The sequence below is a fragment of the Trifolium pratense genome, linkage group LG2, assembly GCF_020283565.1.
Source record: "Trifolium pratense cultivar HEN17-A07 linkage group LG2, ARS_RC_1.1, whole genome shotgun sequence".
NCBI classification, from domain to species: domain Eukaryota; kingdom Viridiplantae; phylum Streptophyta; class Magnoliopsida; order Fabales; family Fabaceae; genus Trifolium; species Trifolium pratense.
The window spans coordinates 54,059,420-54,079,984 of NC_060060.1; the positions used below are offsets into that span (position 1 = coordinate 54,059,420).

A 20,565-nucleotide genomic window follows, 5' to 3' on the forward strand; every position below is an offset into this window, starting at 1 on the left:
GATGTAGTATTATTGATGAGATATAGAGTTATTAGTGAGACCAATTTAGAACTTTTTAAGAGGTGCTGAGTTGGAGGGATTGATTACTTATTATGTACTATTATTAAAAAATAATAAATGAGTGATGTGTACACGTGAGATCCAGTTAAATACTCAAATTTGGTGAGATTTATTAATTAATTAATTAATGATTAAAACAAATTGCATCAAGAAAAAAAAATCAAAAGAAATTTGTCTTATTTGTTCATACAAATTGACCAAAATAAATAGTGTGTTGAAACAAAGAAACAGTATTTTGACCTTGAAAAGAAGAGTCATAACATAACACAAGTACTACTACTACCATGAAAGAAGAAGCGAAGGGACAAAAGCTTCTTTTTCAGATTTGCTGTACTGTACGTAAGTTTCAGTCATGTTTTCTCTTCTATGACCTGTTTCTTTGTTATCCTATTTATTATGTCCTCTTCACTTCCACCGAATCCACTCATTTATTTATTTTTACCAACAAAAACTAACTTTAACTGTTCACTTCAAAATCTAAATGTTTCAATTATTATGGGTTTTGTTTTGTTTGTTCTTTTCTTAGTTACTGTTTAACCCTGTTTGTTAGTGCTTGACCAATAAATAGCGTTGTTTTTGTTTTCACAAATTAATTCATATATTGTACTTTAATATTGAACAATATAGTTTTTATTTAATTAATAATAATAATAATTGTTATTGCAGCTAGCTTAAAGGGTTGATCCATTTTTCTATGCTGCTGTGATGAAGATTTTTGATATGCTAATTGATTATTACTATTATGAGCATTTTGGAAGTGGTTGATGTTTGTGGAAATGAACTTGGTGTTTCTTCTATTGTTATTGTTGGCTAGTGTTTCTTCTTTTGCTCTTCCTCAGCTTGATTTACAAGGTAGTACAATCTTTTGTTAACTTCAGTTTTTGTTTCATTCAATTTCATTATCTCTGAATGGTTTTAGATTTCAACTTAGTAAATCGTGACTTCTTTTGCAATTCGATTCAATGATTTTGTTTTGTTCTGATTCTCTAGACTTTGTTATTTATTTTTTTGGTATTAACCCTCTGGTTCCTGGGGAGGAAGGGGGTCCCGGTAATCCGGAGTTCGGCCGCGAGGTAAGTAAAGTCTGACCAAGAATTGTTCCCACCAGGAATCGAACTCGGGTTCTCCCGAACAATTCGTCCTAGGGGGAGCTCATTAACCATTTGAGTCCAATGTCTTGGTTATAGACTTTGTTATTTTGCTCCTGAGCTTGTTGATTGTGTTGCACATCTTTATTAAATGATTATTTCTAGGTTTTCATTGATACATATGCTTGTCAGAAGTTTAATTTTGTATTTAATTTCAGGAGAATACATTATTAAGTGTGTTTTCTAACAGAATCCAACGATTTATTTTCATATTTTTACTAGATTGCCGTAGAAAATGCTGTGATTTTAAACATATCTAAGACTTTTTGATAAATTAGGAGCATCTAGATATCGAGAGGTAGGGACAGACACCCCAGCTATGCTGGCGCCACCATCCTTCCCCGTCCTCTATCTATATCTCATATTAAAAAGAAAAATAAATAACAAACTATATACAAGGGGGGGACTAGGCCTTTACCCCAAAGAGACAAGAAGAAAAAAGAAAATCAAGTAGTACAAGTTCAATCAACGGCTCCGCGAGCAATACATCAGCAGGCTTGTGAAAAGAAAAATTCTTCAAAGTTATATACTAATTTTCGGGTTTCCAAATCCACGAAGATTCCAGAAAAGAATCTTCATAAAGACATGTGAGAGGGAGGACCCTTCGAGCGGGCGTTGTAGGTCTGGCTTGCGCTTCTCACATTCTGTTTATTTCTTTTTTTTCTGACTCTTCGAAACAAACGGAGTTTCTCACTCTCTGTCATTTCTGCCCAGAGTTGTTTTACCACTTTCAGCTCATTTTGAACCGCCACATCAAACTCCTCGTCATTGACCACTCTCGTTATTTGCATTTCAACAACAATCCCCTCACCGTCATCACTACAATCATCATCAATGATTCCAATTTGTGGCGCCTCCGGAACCTCAATCTTTTGAATAACCGGCTCATGTGAATGCAGCTCGCCATTTCCAATGTCATCCGAAACGTTATGCAGCGGCATACTAAAAGAAGTTGTTGGAAGACCAGTGCCCGTGGACATTTTACTATATTCTGCGCATCAGAATTGCGGGGCATTTTACTAGCTAACTGTTGATTTGCAGCATGCAGAGGCAATGTCGTTGTCTCCTCATCTTGTGCGTGTGACACCTCTGACATAACCTTTTGTGCACTGTTATTATTATCAGTAGAAGTTGCAGGATTTTGACATGTTTCTAACTGCTTTTGTGTAGGCAGATCCCCTGGTGTTATTAACTGGTTTTGTGCAGGCAGGACTTTTACATGTGCGTTGTTATTATTATCACTAGAAATTGCAGGATTTTTACCTGTTGCTAATTGTTTTTGTGCAGGCAGATCTGTTGTGGCCTCATCTTGTGTGTGTGACCCCTCTGGCTGACCCCATTGCAGAATTTTTACTTGTTGCTAACTGTTGTTATGCAGTGGCCTTCGCGACATATTCCTTCTTGACAATTCTGTTGATCACCTCCGGCTTTGCCGTCTTGACATTCACTTCCTTTTGTTGGGAGTGAATCCATTTACACGCCGATATATCATGTCCAATAACATTACAATGATAGCAAAACGCCGATAAGTGCTCATAAACAATACCAAGGTTAAACGCAAAGCCTTCACGCTCAACCAATATCGCGTCAAACACTTGTTGTGATAGGTCCATGTCTATCAACACATGCGCGTAATGACCGAAAGTTCAATTCAATGTGGCATCATCTAATGCGAGCGGGGTGCCAATTGCACTCGCAAATTTCAAACAGTGTGCGCTGCCTCCAGTACTCTTGTGGCAGCCCCATGAGGCGAATCCAAATTTGAGTATGTGTCTGCCTCTGATTTTGAGAGCTAAAGTCATTAGTCCGTTTTGATACCCGTCGACCATGCCATTCGCATATCCTCATACGAAGTGAACTGAAATTCATAATAGCCCCTTCCCAACGATACCATCCGCCAAGGATTACTAGTTTTCCACAACCCGGACAATCTGATTTTCAAGTCTCAACCCATTAACGGCTTATCACCCTTGTTTAGCATCAGTCTTCCATGTAAATTCTTCTTGCAATCGGCAAGCCCTAACTCGTATTCTTGTTGCGTGATTTTTATGCTCAAAGATTCGCCTTTAACTCACTTGTATCTCACAGGAATCATGTAACACTTCTGCAAGCGAATGTGCCGGAACGTTTTTCACCGTGTTACCCGACGTGGGACTAGCCATACACGGTCACGCGGCCATGCTTCAATATCCTAGGCGCCGCCAAACATATCTAAGACTTGGATTTATTAAATGTGCATAAATCTAACTTCAGTTATTGCTATCTATATAATATATATGTCTCTATAGAATTTATTGAAAATTTCCTATAATATAGGTACTATATACGAACAAGATCTGTCTATCTAATTCCGTCAATGTTGCGAGTGACTTTTGAATCTCAGACTAATGTTTATGAACTTTGTGTTCATTACAGAAGATGCACTATATGCATTGAAGTCATCTCTGAATGCTTCACCTAATCAGCTTACTAACTGGAACAAAAATCAAGTAAACCCTTGTACTTGGTCCAATGTTTACTGCGACCAAAATAGCAATGTTGTTCAAGTGTAAGGTTTATTTTGTTCTTTTTAGATATTTAATCTAGAGAAAATGTTAACAATCTTAACCATATTGATGGCAGAATATTTTATGCCTGCTACTGTATAATTATATAAATTACTTCATTGTAGTTCACTAGCATTTATGGGATTCTCCGGAACCTTGACACCAAGAATAGGAGCTCTCAAAAGTCTTACAACTCTGTAAGTATATATCAAGTATCCACAATGTAGTTCCTAGTCTCATCATTCTTGGTGTTTTGGATTATATATAGTGTTGCTAACTTGTTATGATGTGAATTGGTGAAATCATATGGATACTTTTTTTTATGGCGTTAACCCTCTGGTTCCCAGGGAAAAGGGCCCTTGGTAATCCAGAGTTCGGCCGCGAGGTAAGTAAAGCCTAGCCAAGAATTGTTCCCACCAGGAATTGAACTCGGGTTCTCTCGAACGATTCGTCCTAGGGGTTATCATATGGATACTTTTCAGTGTTATTTTTATGCATCCACTGAATAGTTGACTATAGTATCTTCTGTGTTTGTCATACATTCATTAAGCAAGACTCATGAGTATAATCATCGATTAATGTTATTCATATATTCATCACACAGTTCTTTACAAGGGAATAACATCAGTGGCGACATACCAAAAGAATTTGGAAATCTTACAAGCTTAGTGAGATTGGATCTGGATCACAACATATTAACCGGTGAAATACCATCTTCTCTTGGTAATCTTAAAAAGCTTCAATTCTTGTAAGTATGATAGTCTGTTTCTAGGTTTTACAGATATATGATAATTCCTAGCATTTATCATCCTTGTATAATGTTTAAAAGCGGCTAATTTTGGTCCTGCAAGTAGGACATTAAGTCAAAACAATCTCAATGGGACTATTCCAGAATCACTTGGCAGTCTCCCAAACTTGAGCAATATGTATGCAAACTACTCCTCGATGCTTTTTATTTTTCTACTTAGTACATTTCATTATCATTTAGCGTCTAATGAATTGTTCTTACTTCTCTTTTGTAGTCTGCTAGACTCAAATGATTTCAGCGGACATATTCCAGAACAGTTATTCAATGTTCCTAAGTACAAGTATGTATGGTAAATTAGTACGTTGTTGAATATTTAAAGCTCCATTTAATGACTTTCCTATTCCCTAATCTGCAAACACAAATTCATAATCATATACAACAATTACTGTCACCAACATAATCAAATAGTAGTCTATGATTCTAATGGTGGAAGATTAGAAAAGCGGTAGTTTTTCTCACTTTCTTGAAATATGATCTTTTATTTTGTTAAGATTTGTAATCATCACATATTATGTTTAGACAACATAATCTCTCGTGGTTCCCATATACTCATTACTTAATATTTGACGGTAAAATACTAGAACAGTGGAAGCTTCCTTCACTTCCCTAACTTCCAGTATATAGGATTTACCAGACGTGTGCTCATTTGTTTAAATAGTTCATATTCCCGCTATTATGTAAGCACATGAAGAAATGGGAAGTATTAACGAAAACAAACTGATCACCATAAAAAGCTTATGTCTATCTAATGTTGCATAGAATGCTGAATTTTCAAATAACAACTTCCCATTTCTTAATCAATGCCTTAAGAACACTCATTATCAGGGTCCAACCCCCTTCTTTTTATTTTTAATATTACAACTGCTTTTTTGTTTTCGGAGTCCTTGAATAGAGATTAATGTTATTTTTTCAAGTTAGTATGTTCCAATTTTGTATTTTGATTTTTTCTGAGAGTTTTCAACTTCGTTTCACTGTGCTTCTTATCGCAGTTTCACTGGAAATAAGTTGGATTGTGGTGTAATTTATCAGCATCTTTGCACATCTGATAATGGAAATCAAGGTTACGTTTCTTTCCCTTATCCCTCCTCTCCTCTCAAGCAACAGGCGAAAAACCAATTTTCCTTCATTTGGCAGGTTCATCACACAAATCGAAAGTAGGTCTCATAGTTGGAACAGTTATAGGTTTAATTGTTATTCTTTTTCTTGGTGGCCTTCTGTTTTTCTGGTGCAAACGGTACAAGCGTGAAGTTTTTGTAGATGTTCCAGGTTTGTCTTCCATTTTTGGTCTGTGCAATGTTTTGTTGATTGTTAGTTGTGAACTATCTATTTTTTTTTTCTCTTGTATTTCTTGTCTCTTTAGGTGATGTTGATCGGCGAATTACATTGGGTCAAATAAAAAGTTTTTCCTGGAGAGAACTGCAGATAGCTACAGACAACTTCAGTGAGAGAAATGTTTTAGGACAGGGAGGATTCGGAAAGGTTTATAAAGGTGTTCTAGCTGATGGGACAAAAATTGCTGTCAAAAGGCTAACTGATTATGAAAGTCCCGGTGGTGATCAAGCTTTCCAGCGTGAAGTTGAGATGATAAGTGTTGCTGTCCATAGGAACCTTTTACGGCTCATTGGGTTTTGTACTACTCCAACTGAACGTCTCTTAGTTTATCCCTTCATGCAGAACTTAAGTGTTGCCTCTCGACTACGAGGTATTATTTTTACTTTAAAATTTGGCATATTTTTCTGTGTTTGACCATGTTGAATACTGATGCAGAACTCAAGCCTGGGGAATCTGTTTTGGATTGGGCTACAAGAAAACGAGTGGCTCTTGGAACAGCTCGTGGCCTTGAATATCTTCACGAGCAATGTGATCCCAAAATTATTCATAGAGATGTAAAGGCAGCTAATATATTACTAGATGGAGATTTTGAAGCAGTCGTCGGTGACTTTGGTTTGGCAAAATTGGTCGATGTTCGAAGGACTAATGTAACCACTCAAATTCGTGGGACAATGGGCCATATAGCTCCAGAATACTTGTCTACCGGAAAATCTTCAGAAAAGACAGATGTTTTTAGTTATGGGATTATGCTTTTGGAGCTTGTTACAGGTCAACGTGCAATTGACTTTTCACGTTTGGAAGATCAAGATGATGTGTTACTGCTTGACCATGTAATACAATCTCATTTTTGTCTCGTGACCTTGTTTATTCCTCTGCGTGTCTTTGTGGCTTTGTATTATGCAGTTAGTACTTATTCAGTTTCTAAAGAGATGTGATCTTGGTTACTGTTTTTATCTAAATAATCTGTCTCTTATGTAGGCAAAGAAGCTGCAACGGGAGAAAAGACTGGATGTTATTGTCGACCGCAATCTTGATAAAAATTACAACATAGAAGAAGTTGAAGTGATAGTACAAGTTGCATTACTGTGCACGCAAGCAACGCCAGAAGATCGTCCGGCAATGTCAGAGGTTGTAAGAATGTTGGAAGGAGAGGGGCTAGCTGAAAGGTGGGAAGAATGGAGGCATCTGGAGGTTACTCGGACGCAAGACTCTGAGAGACTGCAAAGAAGATTTGCGTGGGGAGATGATTCAATTCATAACCAAGATGCAATCGAGTTGTCGGGTGGAAGATGAGAGGGGCATACATTTATACCATCATTTTTTTTTTTATGTTGTCACAAATATACCCTTTCTATTGATTGATTTGATCTAGAAATATGTAGGATAGGTATCTTCATTTTTTTGGCGCCTTAGACAAACTAAATGAATAATGTCTTTTTGGTTGAACTTCAAAATTAGCCAGTGATTCGTCTAATAGTTGATGATTCGTCTAATAGTTGTCAACAATGATCAATGTCAAATTAGAAAACAAACTGTCTCCTGTACTGGATAACATCCGGTGCAATATCTACCTTTGATATTTTTTTTTTTTAATAATTGAAATTTATGCGTTAAAGGAAATGAGTGGATAAGATTGCACATGACATGAAATGTCATCGGAGAGAATCTCCACCCGTCAAATTATGACATCTACAATTGACCATTGTGACAATTTTTGAAACCAGTGTTTTGGTTCATAAAACTCTAATCCTAATACTGGTTCAAGTCCAATATATCATTTTAAACCTTAAAAACCTCACACTCACAACGCTTATTGACTTAATTGTCAGAGTGTTTGCAAGTACACTCCTCACTTTTGGAACATAAGACATGTTGAAGATGTGAATCCAATTAAACATCACCGTTCAAATGTCCAAAGAGCCTCTTCTACCGGTCCGTCATCGCCATTGTTGTGAACATGAGTTTCAAATTGGAATGCATTGTATTCTTGAAGTGGGATTGTTGGTTGGTTCAATAGTTGTCATAATTCTTTTAGCTCCAGGCATGCAAGAAACATGTTCAAAATATCTGTGATCAATTAACTATCAAACTGTGTTTGAACATTGAATTCTAATTTTATTTAAATGTGATCAATTTGGAAATAGCTATAGATGTCATCATATATCATATAGTAAAAACAAACGTGAGACAACATCATTCAAAACAAAAAACAGGTTGTAATCAAATAAAATTGTACATTAACAAAAAGCAAATTGTATTAACGAGTTTGAGTCAATAATATCATTTGCTAATCAATTACATTTGTTGGGTAAGAATTAGTGACAAAATAAAAATGTTAGTGACAATGATAACATGTGCAGAAAGAACAAATTAAATTACAAAAAAATCTAGACCAAAAAAAATAAAAATAAATAAAGAACACATTAATTCCCAGCTTGTTTATATAATATGATTATGATTTATGATTATCCATGATAAGAAGAATCTCAGAAACTCTAAGATTAAGTTGAGTTTGATTGTTTGATGCAACAGCTTTAACCCATTCCCTCATCTTCAATTTCACCCACTCATCATCAGTCTCAAACTTAGCCTTTGGTGGCTTTATCTTCTCCTTGTAATCCACACCAATTGCCATTGAATATGCTGAAACTTGATATTAACTTCTATCTATACCCTCACAAAATTAATTTAATTATAATATTTAACAGCTTAGAGAAATAAATATAAACAAATGAAGAAAAAATTTTGGTACAAAACATGAAGGTGTACATACGTGCATTATATATATATATATATATATATATATAGGGAAATGTTATAACATATGGTTCTTTTTTGGCTGCTAAAAGGTTAATTAAATAGTTCACGGGATTTTCATGCAAGTGAAAAAGAAAAGCATATATTATTCTTCATTTTGCTTTTTGATTCAACTTCAAATTTCTGACTCTCATCTCATCGCACGAGTGTTAATTTCTAGAGATGGACTATATATTCTCTGACCGCATGAACGGTATAGTTGGCTAATCACATTACCCACGCAAAGGGGCAATATTAGATGACATGTTTGACACAATTTACGCTGTGAATTTCCGATCTGGATCCTCGGCTGCAGTTTTCACTGCTGCAGTTTCTGCTGCAAAAATAAAGGCCGTTGGATCAATCTAGCGGCTGGAATATTGGATCAATATATTATCATTTTTTTAAATAAAAATAGGCTGATCCTTCCTCCTTTGCTTCTGTCACGCGGATAACTACTCTCTTCTCTCATGGAACTCAGTGTGGCCAACTCTAACGTCGACCGTCGCAACCCACCGCCACCGTCTGTACTCTATTCTCAGGTATAAATCGAAAAACCCTTTTCTTCTCTCAGAATTTTTGTTAAATTGTTATTGTTGAATGTTGAATCTTGTTGTTGTTGTTGTTGTTGTTCGACTATTTGTTGTTAAATTGTTAGAGAGCTTGTTGTTTGTTGTTAAATTCCAGATTTATGTTGCTCTTTCTTCCTTATTCTGTTACTGCAATGCTGTTTCTATTGTTTGTTGTTAGGTTTCAGATTTGTGTTCACCTAATAGAAGCAGTAGAAGCATAAAGAATGGTGAGGTTTTTGAGTTAGTGAAAAGCATATAGGATTTTATAACAACTCTAATTTTTAATAAATCAATTAACACTTCACTGATATATGTGCAAAACTTATGAAGCACACACACTCCCCGAATTATGCATGTCCTGGTGTCGGACACGTGTTGGAGCATGTCCAACACCGACACAAAACCAATTTCTTATATTCTGATTTGGGGTTTCCTTCACATAGCTTCTCTATTCCTTTGCCCCCTGTCCTTGATTGAAATGTGATTTCCCATATTCCCAATCTATGATATGTTTTGTTAGCAGTGTCGTATTGGTTGCTGGCAGATTTGCTTCTATGATATGGTTTTGTTAGTAGATAATAAAGAACACTGAACTCAACTGTCCACTTTGGAATTGCGTCGCAGTGCATATACACCCCACACCGCCACAGAAGTGATTAAGGCCGACGGAGGAGACGTAACCAGTGGTGGAAGCAACAGCGTAGACAGAAAGATGGAGATAACTATTACTCAACCTGATGATTTTCATCTTCATCTTCGTGATGGTGCACTTCTTGAAGCTGTAACCCCTCACAGTGCAAAGCATTTTCAAAGAGCTATAATTATGCCCAATTTGAAACCACCTATCACTACCACATCTTCTGCTATTTCTTATCGTGAATCCATTTTGAAAGCAGTACCCAAAACTTCCAATTTCACTCCTCTCATGACACTTTACCTCACTGATGTTACAACCCCACATGAGATTCAACTTGCAAGTGAGTTTATAATCACACAAATTTAAATTATTTTTATATAGTATTTTTTTGTGTATAATGTTTTTTTATCAGATATATGCAAATGTGCTTTATAATCAGTAGTCAATTATCTTATGATTAGATTATACTTTTTATTACAATAAATTACTACACTGTTTGATGTTGCTGTTATTTGCATTGACAGAAAAAAGTGGAGTTGTTTATGGTGTGAAGTTATATCCTGCTGGTGCTACAACAAATTCTCAAGATGGTGTTACAGATCTTTTTGGAAATTGTTATTCTGTTCTTGAGGAAATGGTTGAGCAAGGTTTACCATTATTGGTAATTTGTTTACTTTTATTTTTGGCTCTGTTATGTTTCTTTATTATGTTTAATGTCCCTTCCACAATTTTTTTTTTTGTGGGGTAAAGAAACTATATTTTATGTTTTTATAATGTGTTTCATGTTTTATTCTGCCATGCCTTTTCTGATTGAAGATTCTTGATTGTAATTTCTAAATCAGTTATCATATTCATAAGTTAAGCATGTGTTTGGTTGTGCATCCGCAACCCCGAAAGATGCAGCAGAAAACCACTTTGTTGGGGAAGCTACACTTTGTAGCTTGCGGAAATCACGGTGAAAAGGCATCTCACTGTCCGGTGGTGGAGAGGAAACACTCACCCAAACATACGCTAAATTGCTCATGCAGTAATTATTACTCCTTTGTGCTAGAATGTATGTTTTTGGGAACCAATTTTAGAGTTTGTTTACAATGAAATTATCCACAAACATTTCAATACTTGATAATGAGCCGAGGGGCTCCTATTGCAAGCCAAGTGTTGTCTTGATAAGAATGGGCCTGTTAGTAAGGAAGAAAGGAAATGTTGGGCCCAAGGTGTGGCGTGTGTATGAGAGAAAGATTAAGAAAGGGGTTTCAAGATGTGGAAATTCTGTTAGGATATTTCCAATTCCCTTAATAAGAGCATAGTGGGAATTAGTTATGATCATAGTTGTTATTTTCCATTTCACCTTAATGGTTAGGAAATGAGAAGCTTGTTTCTCTATTGTGGAGCTTTGCTCAGGATTGGTTTACGTTTTCTTTTATTCACACATCAAATAAATCCTTTTCCGTCTATTTCTTGATCTATGCTCTATCAGGCTCATTGACATGCTCTTTTCTTTATATGCATGTCTTTATGACTATAAAATGACTATAAAAAGTAGCCAAAAAGTTTTCATTATACTTTCTTATCTGTGAATCAGTATATACATGACAGGTTCATGGAGAGGTTACAAATCAAGAAGTTGATATTTTTGACCGGGAAAAGGTCTTCATTGAAACAGTTTTAGAGCCTTTAATTCAAAAGCTTCCACAGTTGAAGGTTGTGATGGAGCATATTACTACCATGGATGCTGTTAAGTTTGTAGAGTCTTGCAAAGAAGGTATTGTAGTAAATTATTTGGGAGTGCTTGTGTCATTTTATTGTACTGTATAGTTTAGTTGAAAAATCCTTCTTAATAATTTGCTGTTTTTTTTAAAGGTTATGTAGCAGCAACTGTTACACCTCAGCATATTCTTCTCAATCGTAATGCTTTGTTCCAAGGTGGCTTGCAGCCTCACAATTACTGTCTACCCGTGCTTAAAAGAGAGATTCACAGTATGTTACCTTGTTTCTCTTCTCGTACTGTCCAGAGAGTTTCAATATCTTTCAGGTGTTTATCAAAGTTTTTTATTTAGATTTTGAAATTTTAAAAGAATGAAAGAATTGAAGTAATGATTTGTAAGGTACAGATTTTATAATATTCTTGTGGTTTGACATTGTCTTCAGTAAATTTATCAGATTCCTGATTGATCTGATTTGCATGGTAAAAGGAATATGTTTTCAGTGCATTTATTGCCTTCGAAGTTTTAACATCATTATACATTATAAATTTTAATATTGCTGAAGAGAGTACACATTCTTATTGATGAGTTTCGGACTTTATAGACTGCTAATTTAAGTTTGGTTAGGAAAATGTTATCAGGGAACGATGATATTCTTGTAGACAAATTTGTTACAAAACTGTACCTCTTGGTTATGTAACTGTTAGCTAATTCTTTGTCTCTTATTTAGGACAAGCTATTGTTTCAGCCATCACTAGTGGAAATAAACGATTTTTCCTTGGAACTGATAGTGCTCCACATGATAGGCGTAAAAAGGAATGTGCTTGTGGGTGTGCTGGCATATACAACTCCCCGGTCGCTCTATCACTATATGCAAAGGTTTTTGAAGAGGTAACACTTTTATTATAATTTTTTATTAAATTAAATGTCAATGTTAACTTAACATAAGTCAATGTTTGTATTTGCATATTCATTTTGCAAATGTGAACATGGGTAGATTTCAGAAGGGTAGATTTTTTAGTTTAATTGCAATATGTTTGAGTTTCTGAGATTAATTTGAATTATTCTTTTGTGATAGTAATTCAAATATTATTTTCAAAAGGTATACGCAAGTATCTTGTTTTAAATGTGGCGGTGATGTCAAATAGTAATAATAGTGTTTTGGTAATTATTCATACGCATCTCATGGGTGTTTTAAGATATGATAAACTTCTTATCTGAGTATGGACTGTATGTTCTTTGATGGAATATCTCGTATTTTGCACTGAAGTTGTGGAGTTTAATCTTAATGTTATGTGAAATTGTTGCTTGTTTTAGGCTGGTGCACTTGACAAGCTGGAGGCCTTTACAAGCTTTAATGGACCTGACTTCTATGGTATCCCCAGAAACAAGTCAAAGATTAAACTGAGGAAATCTCCGTGGAGAGTACCTGAGTGTCTATCATTTCCATTCGGAGATATTATTCCCATGTTTGCCGGTGAAACACTTGAATGGGAGGCATTGCTTATTTAACCAATCGACACATGCAGGCGGACCTAGGTATGTTATACTAGTTAGTTGGAGTTGGTTGCCTTGATAAATGAACCTGATAGCTTGTACCAACTGGTCACACTCATAAATAATTGCATCCGGGCCTAGCAGAAATGTGGGCAGAAATAATGATTAAACTTTCTCCTATTTCTTTGAAAGTTTGGTATCTTTCAGCTTAAATAGCTGGTTGTTGAGATAAGAATTTATTTGTGCATTAAGAAATATGATCAGGCAATTGTTTTTGTTCTAATTTTTTTTTTATCAGTTTGTAAGTTTTACTTATTGTCCTCATTTCTATTTCACAAATCATTGATGTGACTTAACTCATTGCATTCTGAGCTAAATGAAACAGTATAAATATAAATAACACAAGTCCATGGACTATTCATTTAGATTTTGGAGACTGAAAGATCTGAATAAATTTCACCTACAACAGAGCCCTGAAAGTGGGATTTTTCTATTTTAATAGTCGTGTTATTCTTCGATGTCACTTCAGCACAGCTATGAGTTGAATCTTATAGCATTATGAATGTTATATAGGGATAAAAAGTTGTGTTATTTGTAGCCAACAGGGACCATTATGTATCCCATCCATACTCTTGATGATTAGAACTCGGTGATGATGGCCATCTAGTGCTGCTCATCACACGTGGTCTGACAGTATATTTTGACAAACTGAAAGTAAAACAATTTAGAGATGACCTAAGCACTCTGGCATTGTGTTAAAGACGGTGGGGAGAAATGGGGAATTGATAGAAAGAATGGAAAAAATAACTTCACTGATGGCCGAAAATATGAATGAAACACCGATAGAAAGTTCAGTTTATATGCATGATTTATTAGTTGACTAAGCACTCCTGTCTACTGCTATGTAATGGTCCATATTGCATTTAGCATTGTCAATTGTTCTCACAAATGAATGAATCTTTTCATCTTGTCCTTACATGCTTTCTGAAGGAAAAAAAATCCAGAAGATTTACCCATGCCAAGTGCTCTATTAGACACAATACGTTCTTAGGGGAATTTGTTTCATACAACTTCGAAATTATATGCTCACATTTGAATTTTAACTATTTGTTTTGTAATGTTTTGATGAGCAACTAATGTAAGATCCTACTACAGTCTATTGCATTATCTATAATCTATGCATCTATTGTAAACTAAGACTATAAAATGCAGAAGATACAATCCGGCGTAACATGGTAATGCTTTAATATTAGAAGTCATTTTGATCAATATTCTTTCATTTTTGTTCTTTTGAAAGCAGATTCTGGAAAGTAATAGATAATTGGTATGGAAAATAAGAGAAAAAATAAAATAATTCTTCCTTGCTCTGTCAAATAAGATGAATATCTAGCTGGAGTACTCTGAGTTTGTTGCTTGCATACTATATAAATTTGATATAAATGAATATCGTTTTATATTTGTCAAAAATAAGACCAAAAAAAAGAAAAACTGGAGTCCACAAGCATGCAGAAAGTTGCAGCCGTTTTTGTATTTAAGGGGCAATTTAGTTCTATTCCATTGATAGCTAACTTTTAAGTTACGTTGCATTTACTTTTTTATAAATAGGGTCTGTTTGGATTGGTTTATTTTTGACCTTATTTAAACAGCTTATGCAATATAAATTAGGTTTTATGTTATTTTATAAGTTCACACTAGTGAAAATTATATTTTTCTAAACTATTTTATCATAAATTAATTTGACAAATTTATAATAATACATAAAAATTACATAAGCTAGAAAATAAATATACCCAACACATGAAATTTAGGCACATCCAATCACACTTTGACAGCACATAAATAATGATATTTTTTCTTAAAAATAAAATAAAAACTGTTTTGTCTTCTCTCTCAGTGGCGGAGATGCCGCCCGGCATGCCTTGGCACGTGCCCGGGCTGCCCCACCCCCAATTTTTTTTTTGTAATTTAATAAAAGAAACAAAAGAAAAAGAAAGAAGCTGGACACGCGTTTTCGTTTTTGTTTCTCTCTCTCTCTCGTCTCTGTCTCTGTCTTGTTCATCTCTCTCGTTCTCTTTCTCTAGCCATCGCCCGCCGTCCACCGCCCAACCGATCTAATCTAAGGCTCCCACTCTTAGCTGCTCAATCTTAGGCTGCTCTCAAATCCGCCGCACCACTCTCATCCTCTCACTCTCTCTCGCAGCCCAGGCAGGTAAAGTAAGCAACCCTAAAACTGAGAAATTGCATAAAATACTTAGAAATTGGTATTCCCAATTATTATTCTGTTGATTCGTCTAAATGGGTTGCCCCAAAGTTTGGAAATTTAGCTTAATAATTATCTGGGTAGTGTTTTGTTATTTTGTGTATTTAGCCAAAATGTTCTTCCCACAATGATCTTCTATTTTACTGATTGGATCTTAAAAGTAGCATAGGGGTTCTTGTAATTCTGAAGCCTTGTTTGCCTAGCTGTTTTGGTGTGTTTCTTTGTTTCGGTTTCCTTTGTTATAGAGATTGGTTATTCTGTATTTGTTTGGGTTTGTACAGACAAGGCATTCCTTATGCCAAATTTTAATAAAGCTTCTTCCTTTGCGGTTGCAAAAAAAGAAGACATTAACGAATTGGTTATCCCAAAAGTTGTAGATTTAGCTAACTAACAATCTGGGCAGTGTCTGTTTGTTCATGTGCAGAATTGTTTTAGGTGTTGTGTGCAAAAAGAAAGTTGTAATTGTAGGTATTGACTCATGTTTTGCTGGTTTTTTATGTTTTGCTGGTTTTTTCTTATTTGACTCATGCTAGCCAAAGAAATATTGTGGTTAAAATTGTGCCCAGGCTCCAATATAATCCTGGCTCCGCCACTGACTCTAAGCATGTGAAAATTTGGGGTTTTGAATTTGATGGAACAATTTTCTATTTGTATCTCTATTTTGCATACTTATCAGTAACTTCTTTCTCATGCCAATCCTTTTCTATTTCTCTAGAAAGCTCCAAGCTTTTTCTCTAAAATCCTTAAAAGCTAGATGCCTACAGATCTCACTCTCTCTCTCTCTCTCTCTCTCTCTCTCTCTCTCTCTCTCTCTCTCTCTCTCTTTCTCTCTCTCTCTCTCTCTCTCTCTCTCTCTCTCTCTGTGATTTAACAATGGCGGACATAAAAGTAGATGATAATTGTTTGTATTTCTATTTCTATTTGCTAATATATCAATTGAATTCGTGCAAAAAGAAAATAAATGTCAAAGAAAATAATATAAAGTTGATGTGCTTGTGAATGAAAGTTGAAATAGCAGAGGAAAAAGAAAAGAAGCACTCATAGAAACATGACTTTAGCATACACCGACAACTGCTCCCCTAACCCTCGTAGTAACTGTTACAATAGGAAAATTTCGAACTTCATGGTCAATCTCATCTCATCTCATAATAATAAGAGTAGAGTTTAATGACAACCAACACTAAACAATTCAAGCAATAAGAATTCTAACAACATAAGTGTAAACATATACCAACCAAGCTCGTAACAAAAAAATAAAAATACCAACCAAGCAAAAATAACAAGAAATGATAAAGAGGAACATAACACACGGAAGACTTGTTATTCAGTTTGGTCCAACAATCACCTACGTTTGGAAGGGAGAACAATTCTTCGATTCACTGTTTCATCAATGTTTACAAGAGATAAAATGAGTTACAAGAAATTAGCTCTACAAATTCACTAAGAACAAACCTAGCTAAAAAGAGCAATTGTGTTAATTTCTAACAATGGACTAATCTCTACCCATTTTTCAATCTCTTCCCTTGAATAAAAGATTCAACAAAATGTATAAAAAAATGCTCACAATTGCTCTCCAAGAGCAATATCCATTTTCTCTACTTTTTTCTCTTCTCTATATGTTACAAATAAAAAAAAATAAAGACCAAAATGTTAAAAAAAAAAAAAAAACAAAGGGTCAAAATGTTACAAAAGAAAAAAGGGTCTTGCTAACGAGTGCCCCCGGGCACTCTTTTAGCATTCTATTTAAAGAAACTTTTTATTCAAAAAGTTAAACATTACAATTTTCAATGCGTTGACTTTACGCATTTCCATAAAAATTCTATAAAAAAATTACTATTTAAGGCCTTAAAGAGTGCCCCGAGAGCACTCGTTAGCATTTGCCAAGAAAAAATAAAGGATCAAAGTGTTAAAAAAAAAAAAAACTGCAGTATAATTTTGCAAGCTAAAAAAAAAAAACTCCAACAATTTAACTAATGTAACAAAGGTAACAATGTTATTATTAAAATGAAATAAAAAAAAAAAACAACAACTAATGTCTAATGTAACAATGTGTTTTTTTCTTATTTGGAAAAAAAACTAATGTAAACATCGTTGCTAATGTTAGAGAAAAAAAATACTTCCTTCTTTTATAAAAAAAATAAAGAAAAAAAGAAAAAAGTAATTCAATAAATACTGGGACCCCGTTAATAAATGTAGGATTGTAACCTTTCTATATTTATTTGTAATCTGCTGTTTATTTGTAATCTAAAGGATTATCAATATTTTAATCGCATGGCTGATACATTGCAGCAGGGATATTCATTGCAGCAGAGGTGACAGTAGATAGAATTGCAGCAGATGATCCAAATTGGTGACATGACTAGGAGGAATATTCGTGTGTGCGAGTGTGATCACGAGTAGTGTCCTCTGTTTTGTACAATTCCTTGTTATCTATCATGTTTGACTTTTACAAAACCAAGTCAAATGTACTTTTCAGAGTAAAAATTGTTGTACGAACCTTCACACGCGGGTTTTCCTTAATTTCTACTATATATATCTTTCATCTTTCAAGACTACCGTACAGTAAAAAGTACACATCTTTGAAGATGGTTTCTTTAGAAGAAGCATTAGCAATGTCAGGCACAAAAATGGTGTCGAATGTAGCATGGACATTGAAGAATGGGAACGTAAAGATTTAGAGCAATATCCACCACCCCATTTACTAGCCCAACTACAACAAGATGATAATAAAAGTAGCATCAATAATGGTGTCATTGTCACCAATCATGAAACAAACTGGAATAAATTAAAACTGTGGAAATTAGAAGGCCAGAAAAATGCTCCAGATTAATTAATGGCAAGAGCAATGGTAATTTTAATATCATTATCGTATGTTAGTAATGTTCTGATTAGTAGGGGTTATCTATAGTTATTATTTATATATGTACGTAGCCATGAAACTAGGATTGTAAGTTTCGTTTACAAAGTTGTTTGGTTAAGATCAATCTTTTTAAAACTATGAGTTGGGCTTAAGTAAATCCTACAAAATTAGTTTTTAAGATGACAATTGTTTTTTACTCATTAACTCGTGTTCAGACTATCTCATATCTGATATAAGACTTTTTAACAAATCTCACATGGGTCCATATACTTCAATTTTGTTAAGCATACAATCTCCTTTGATATGATTGAATTATTTAAACAAAAATCGCAAGTTTGTGAAAGTTGAAGTGTTTGAAATTATTTTTTGTTGAAGAAGTCCGTACAAAGTAATGGGAGATGGAGATGAGAGAGAGAGAGAATCTCTCAGTGTTAACGTGGATTGATGGAGTACTTCCCACCAAACTATGTTCCTGTAACATCATTAAACATATATATCGTATTTTCATACTCAAATAAACTAATTAAATAAAGGGTAAATGATCATTTACCCCCCTGCAAAATAAGCAAATTTTTGTTTACCCTCCTATGCAGATTTTTTTTTCTGTTTACCCCCCTGCAAAAAATAGATTCACTCATTTTGCCCCCGTGTGTACAGCAGGACATGTGAATGTGCAAATCTGCTGACATGGCTTGTACACGTGGAAAAAATAATTAATATTTATTTTTTAAATTTCACGTCAGATAATATTTTTTTAAAAAAAAAAAAATTCCTACAAAATAAAAAAATGGATTTTTTTTTTCCCAAAAAAATCCTACAAATAAATTTTTTTTCCTACAAAGTTTTTTAAAACATTTTCTGCAAAAAAATTAAATTTTTTTCCTACAAAGAATATAAAAAAATTTCCAACAAAAAAAAATGAATTTTCTTATTTTGCTCCCAAAATAAATATTTACTCCAAAATAAAGTTTATTTTCAAAATAAAAATTTTAAAGATTTATTTTCAAATCTTTTTGAATTAAAAAACATGATCTTTATTTTTTAAAAACAAAACATTATTTTTTTTGTTAATCTCTTTGAATTTAAAAAAATAGAAAAAGAAGTTTTATTCGTATTTTCCTCTTATACCAAAATCATTTGTCCTAGAACTAGAAAAATAGAAGGAAGTAGAAGACAATAACGAAGTAGAAGACGATTCCGGTGATTGAAGAAGAAGACGACGAATATGATCACGACGGTGGAAGCAAATCGGTGAAGATTCTATTTTTTTTAAATCAAAAAGATTTGAAAATAATTTTTTAATATCTTTATTTTGAAAATAAACTTTATTTGGGAGAAAAATATGAAAATTCGTTTTTTTATTTTAGGAAAAAAATAATAATTTTGTACGAAAAAAACTATTTGTAGGAATTTTTTAAAATTTTGTAGGGAAAAAAATTTTATTTGTAGGATTTTCTTTTTATTTTGGAAAAAAATTCGTTTTATTAATTTTGTAGGAAAAAAAATTAAATTTTTTTTTTGAAAAAAATATTATCTGACGTGGAAGTTAAAAATAAATATAAATGTTTTTTTCCACGTGTACAAGCCATGTCAGCAAATTTGCACAATCACATGTCCTGCTGTACACACAGGGGGCAAAATGAGTGAATCTATTTTTTGCAGGGGGGGTAAACAGAAAAAAAATCTGCATAGGGGGGTAAACGAAAATTTGCTTATTTTGCAAGGGGGTAAATGATCATTTACCCTTAAATAAAAATTGAAAAGAAAAAAAAAACATAGACAACCATCTAAATAATATAAAATGAAAAAGAACATAGACAACCTTCAAAAGAAAAAATAACATATGAAGATAAATATTATTGAAAAAATATAAAAATTATCCCGTGTTTGACATTGAACCTAATGTAAATATTCTATAAAGCATCGGCCGGAGATGAAGAAAAAAATAATCACGGTATTTTTTAATTTTATGGGAAACTATACACTCCCAAAAAATATTAAGGTCACTTGAATTAATTAATTAATTGATATAAGAGTAAAAAGTGTTTTTTTAAAAACAAATAGAAATAAGTAATAAATGGTAAAAAGATTACTTGGTGGTTAGTATATTTCAATTTTTGTTCGTTAAAAAAAAAAGAAAAAAAGAAAGTATATAATCATTTTATGTTACACTAGTATTAATTTTATTTTTACGGAATGTAACACTCGATCGTATTACATGCATAGAGTGGGTTTGCAATTTAATTTGGAATAAGAATAAAGTATCCGTTGCGATTTGCTTACATATATATAGCATAGCAGAGCATTACAAGTTTTTGTCTTAACAAGCACACGATCATAAGTGAT

At 33.8% G+C, this 20,565-nt stretch overlaps 2 protein-coding genes across 5 annotated transcripts; both read left to right on the forward strand.

The window, feature by feature from the left end:
* The first annotated feature begins 222 nt into the window (after nt 1–222).
* Nucleotides 223–7,417, forward strand: LOC123906254 (probable LRR receptor-like serine/threonine-protein kinase At5g10290). 3 transcript variants are annotated; one of them, XM_045956121.1, is made up of 13 exons: nt 625–912; nt 2,496–3,200; nt 3,297–3,441; nt 3,624–3,756; nt 3,880–3,951; nt 4,359–4,502; nt 4,609–4,680; nt 4,777–4,842; nt 5,552–5,622; nt 5,697–5,828; nt 5,923–6,264; nt 6,330–6,724; nt 6,873–7,417. In XM_045956121.1, the coding sequence occupies exons 5-13, from the start codon at nt 3,893–3,895 to the stop codon at nt 7,185–7,187; spliced, it is 1,596 nt and encodes a 531-aa protein (XP_045812077.1). In that variant the 5' UTR covers nt 625–912; nt 2,496–3,200; nt 3,297–3,441; nt 3,624–3,756; nt 3,880–3,892; the 3' UTR covers nt 7,188–7,417. The 3 variants fall into 3 exon arrangements, with proteins under 3 accessions (XP_045812076.1, XP_045812075.1, XP_045812077.1); XM_045956120.1 differs by lacking the exons at nt 2,496–3,200; nt 3,297–3,441 and adding an exon at nt 223–399 and having other exon boundaries at nt 727–912; XM_045956119.1 differs by lacking the exons at nt 2,496–3,200; nt 3,297–3,441 and adding an exon at nt 298–395 and having other exon boundaries at nt 727–912.
* Nucleotides 7,418–8,827: 1,410 nt separating this feature from the next.
* Nucleotides 8,828–13,382, forward strand: LOC123906255 (dihydroorotase, mitochondrial-like). Of its 2 annotated transcripts, none has more exons than XM_045956122.1 (7): nt 8,828–9,232; nt 9,887–10,239; nt 10,424–10,560; nt 11,496–11,661; nt 11,760–11,876; nt 12,333–12,493; nt 12,920–13,382. In XM_045956122.1, exons 2-7 carry the CDS (start codon nt 9,975–9,977, stop codon nt 13,112–13,114), a joined length of 1,041 nt encoding a protein of 346 aa, XP_045812078.1. In that variant the 5' UTR covers nt 8,828–9,232; nt 9,887–9,974; the 3' UTR covers nt 13,115–13,382. The 2 variants fall into 2 exon arrangements, with proteins under 2 accessions (XP_045812078.1, XP_045812079.1); XM_045956123.1 differs by having other exon boundaries at nt 9,178–9,232; nt 9,838–10,239.
* The last annotated feature ends 7,183 nt before the right edge of the window (nt 13,383–20,565 follow it).

Excerpts from the sequence above, each read along its gene's own strand:
- LOC123906254 (XM_045956120.1), top strand. The coding sequence starts at position 825 with ATGTTTGTGGAAATGAACTTGGTGTTTCTTCTATTGTTATTGTTGGCT. Across the intron at positions 4,681-4,776 it reads CTCCCAAACTTGAGCAATAT|TCTGCTAGACTCAAATGATT; the intron begins GTATGCAAACTA and ends TCTCTTTTGTAG. Across the intron at positions 5,623-5,696 it reads ATCTGATAATGGAAATCAAG|GTTCATCACACAAATCGAAA; the intron begins GTTACGTTTCTT and ends TTCATTTGGCAG.
- LOC123906255 (XM_045956122.1), top strand. The coding sequence starts at position 9,975 with ATGGAGATAACTATTACTCAACCTGATGATTTTCATCTTCATCTTCGT. Across the intron at positions 10,240-10,423 it reads ACATGAGATTCAACTTGCAA|AAAAAAGTGGAGTTGTTTAT; the intron begins GTGAGTTTATAA and ends TTGCATTGACAG. Across the intron at positions 12,494-12,919 it reads ATGCAAAGGTTTTTGAAGAG|GCTGGTGCACTTGACAAGCT; the intron begins GTAACACTTTTA and ends TGCTTGTTTTAG.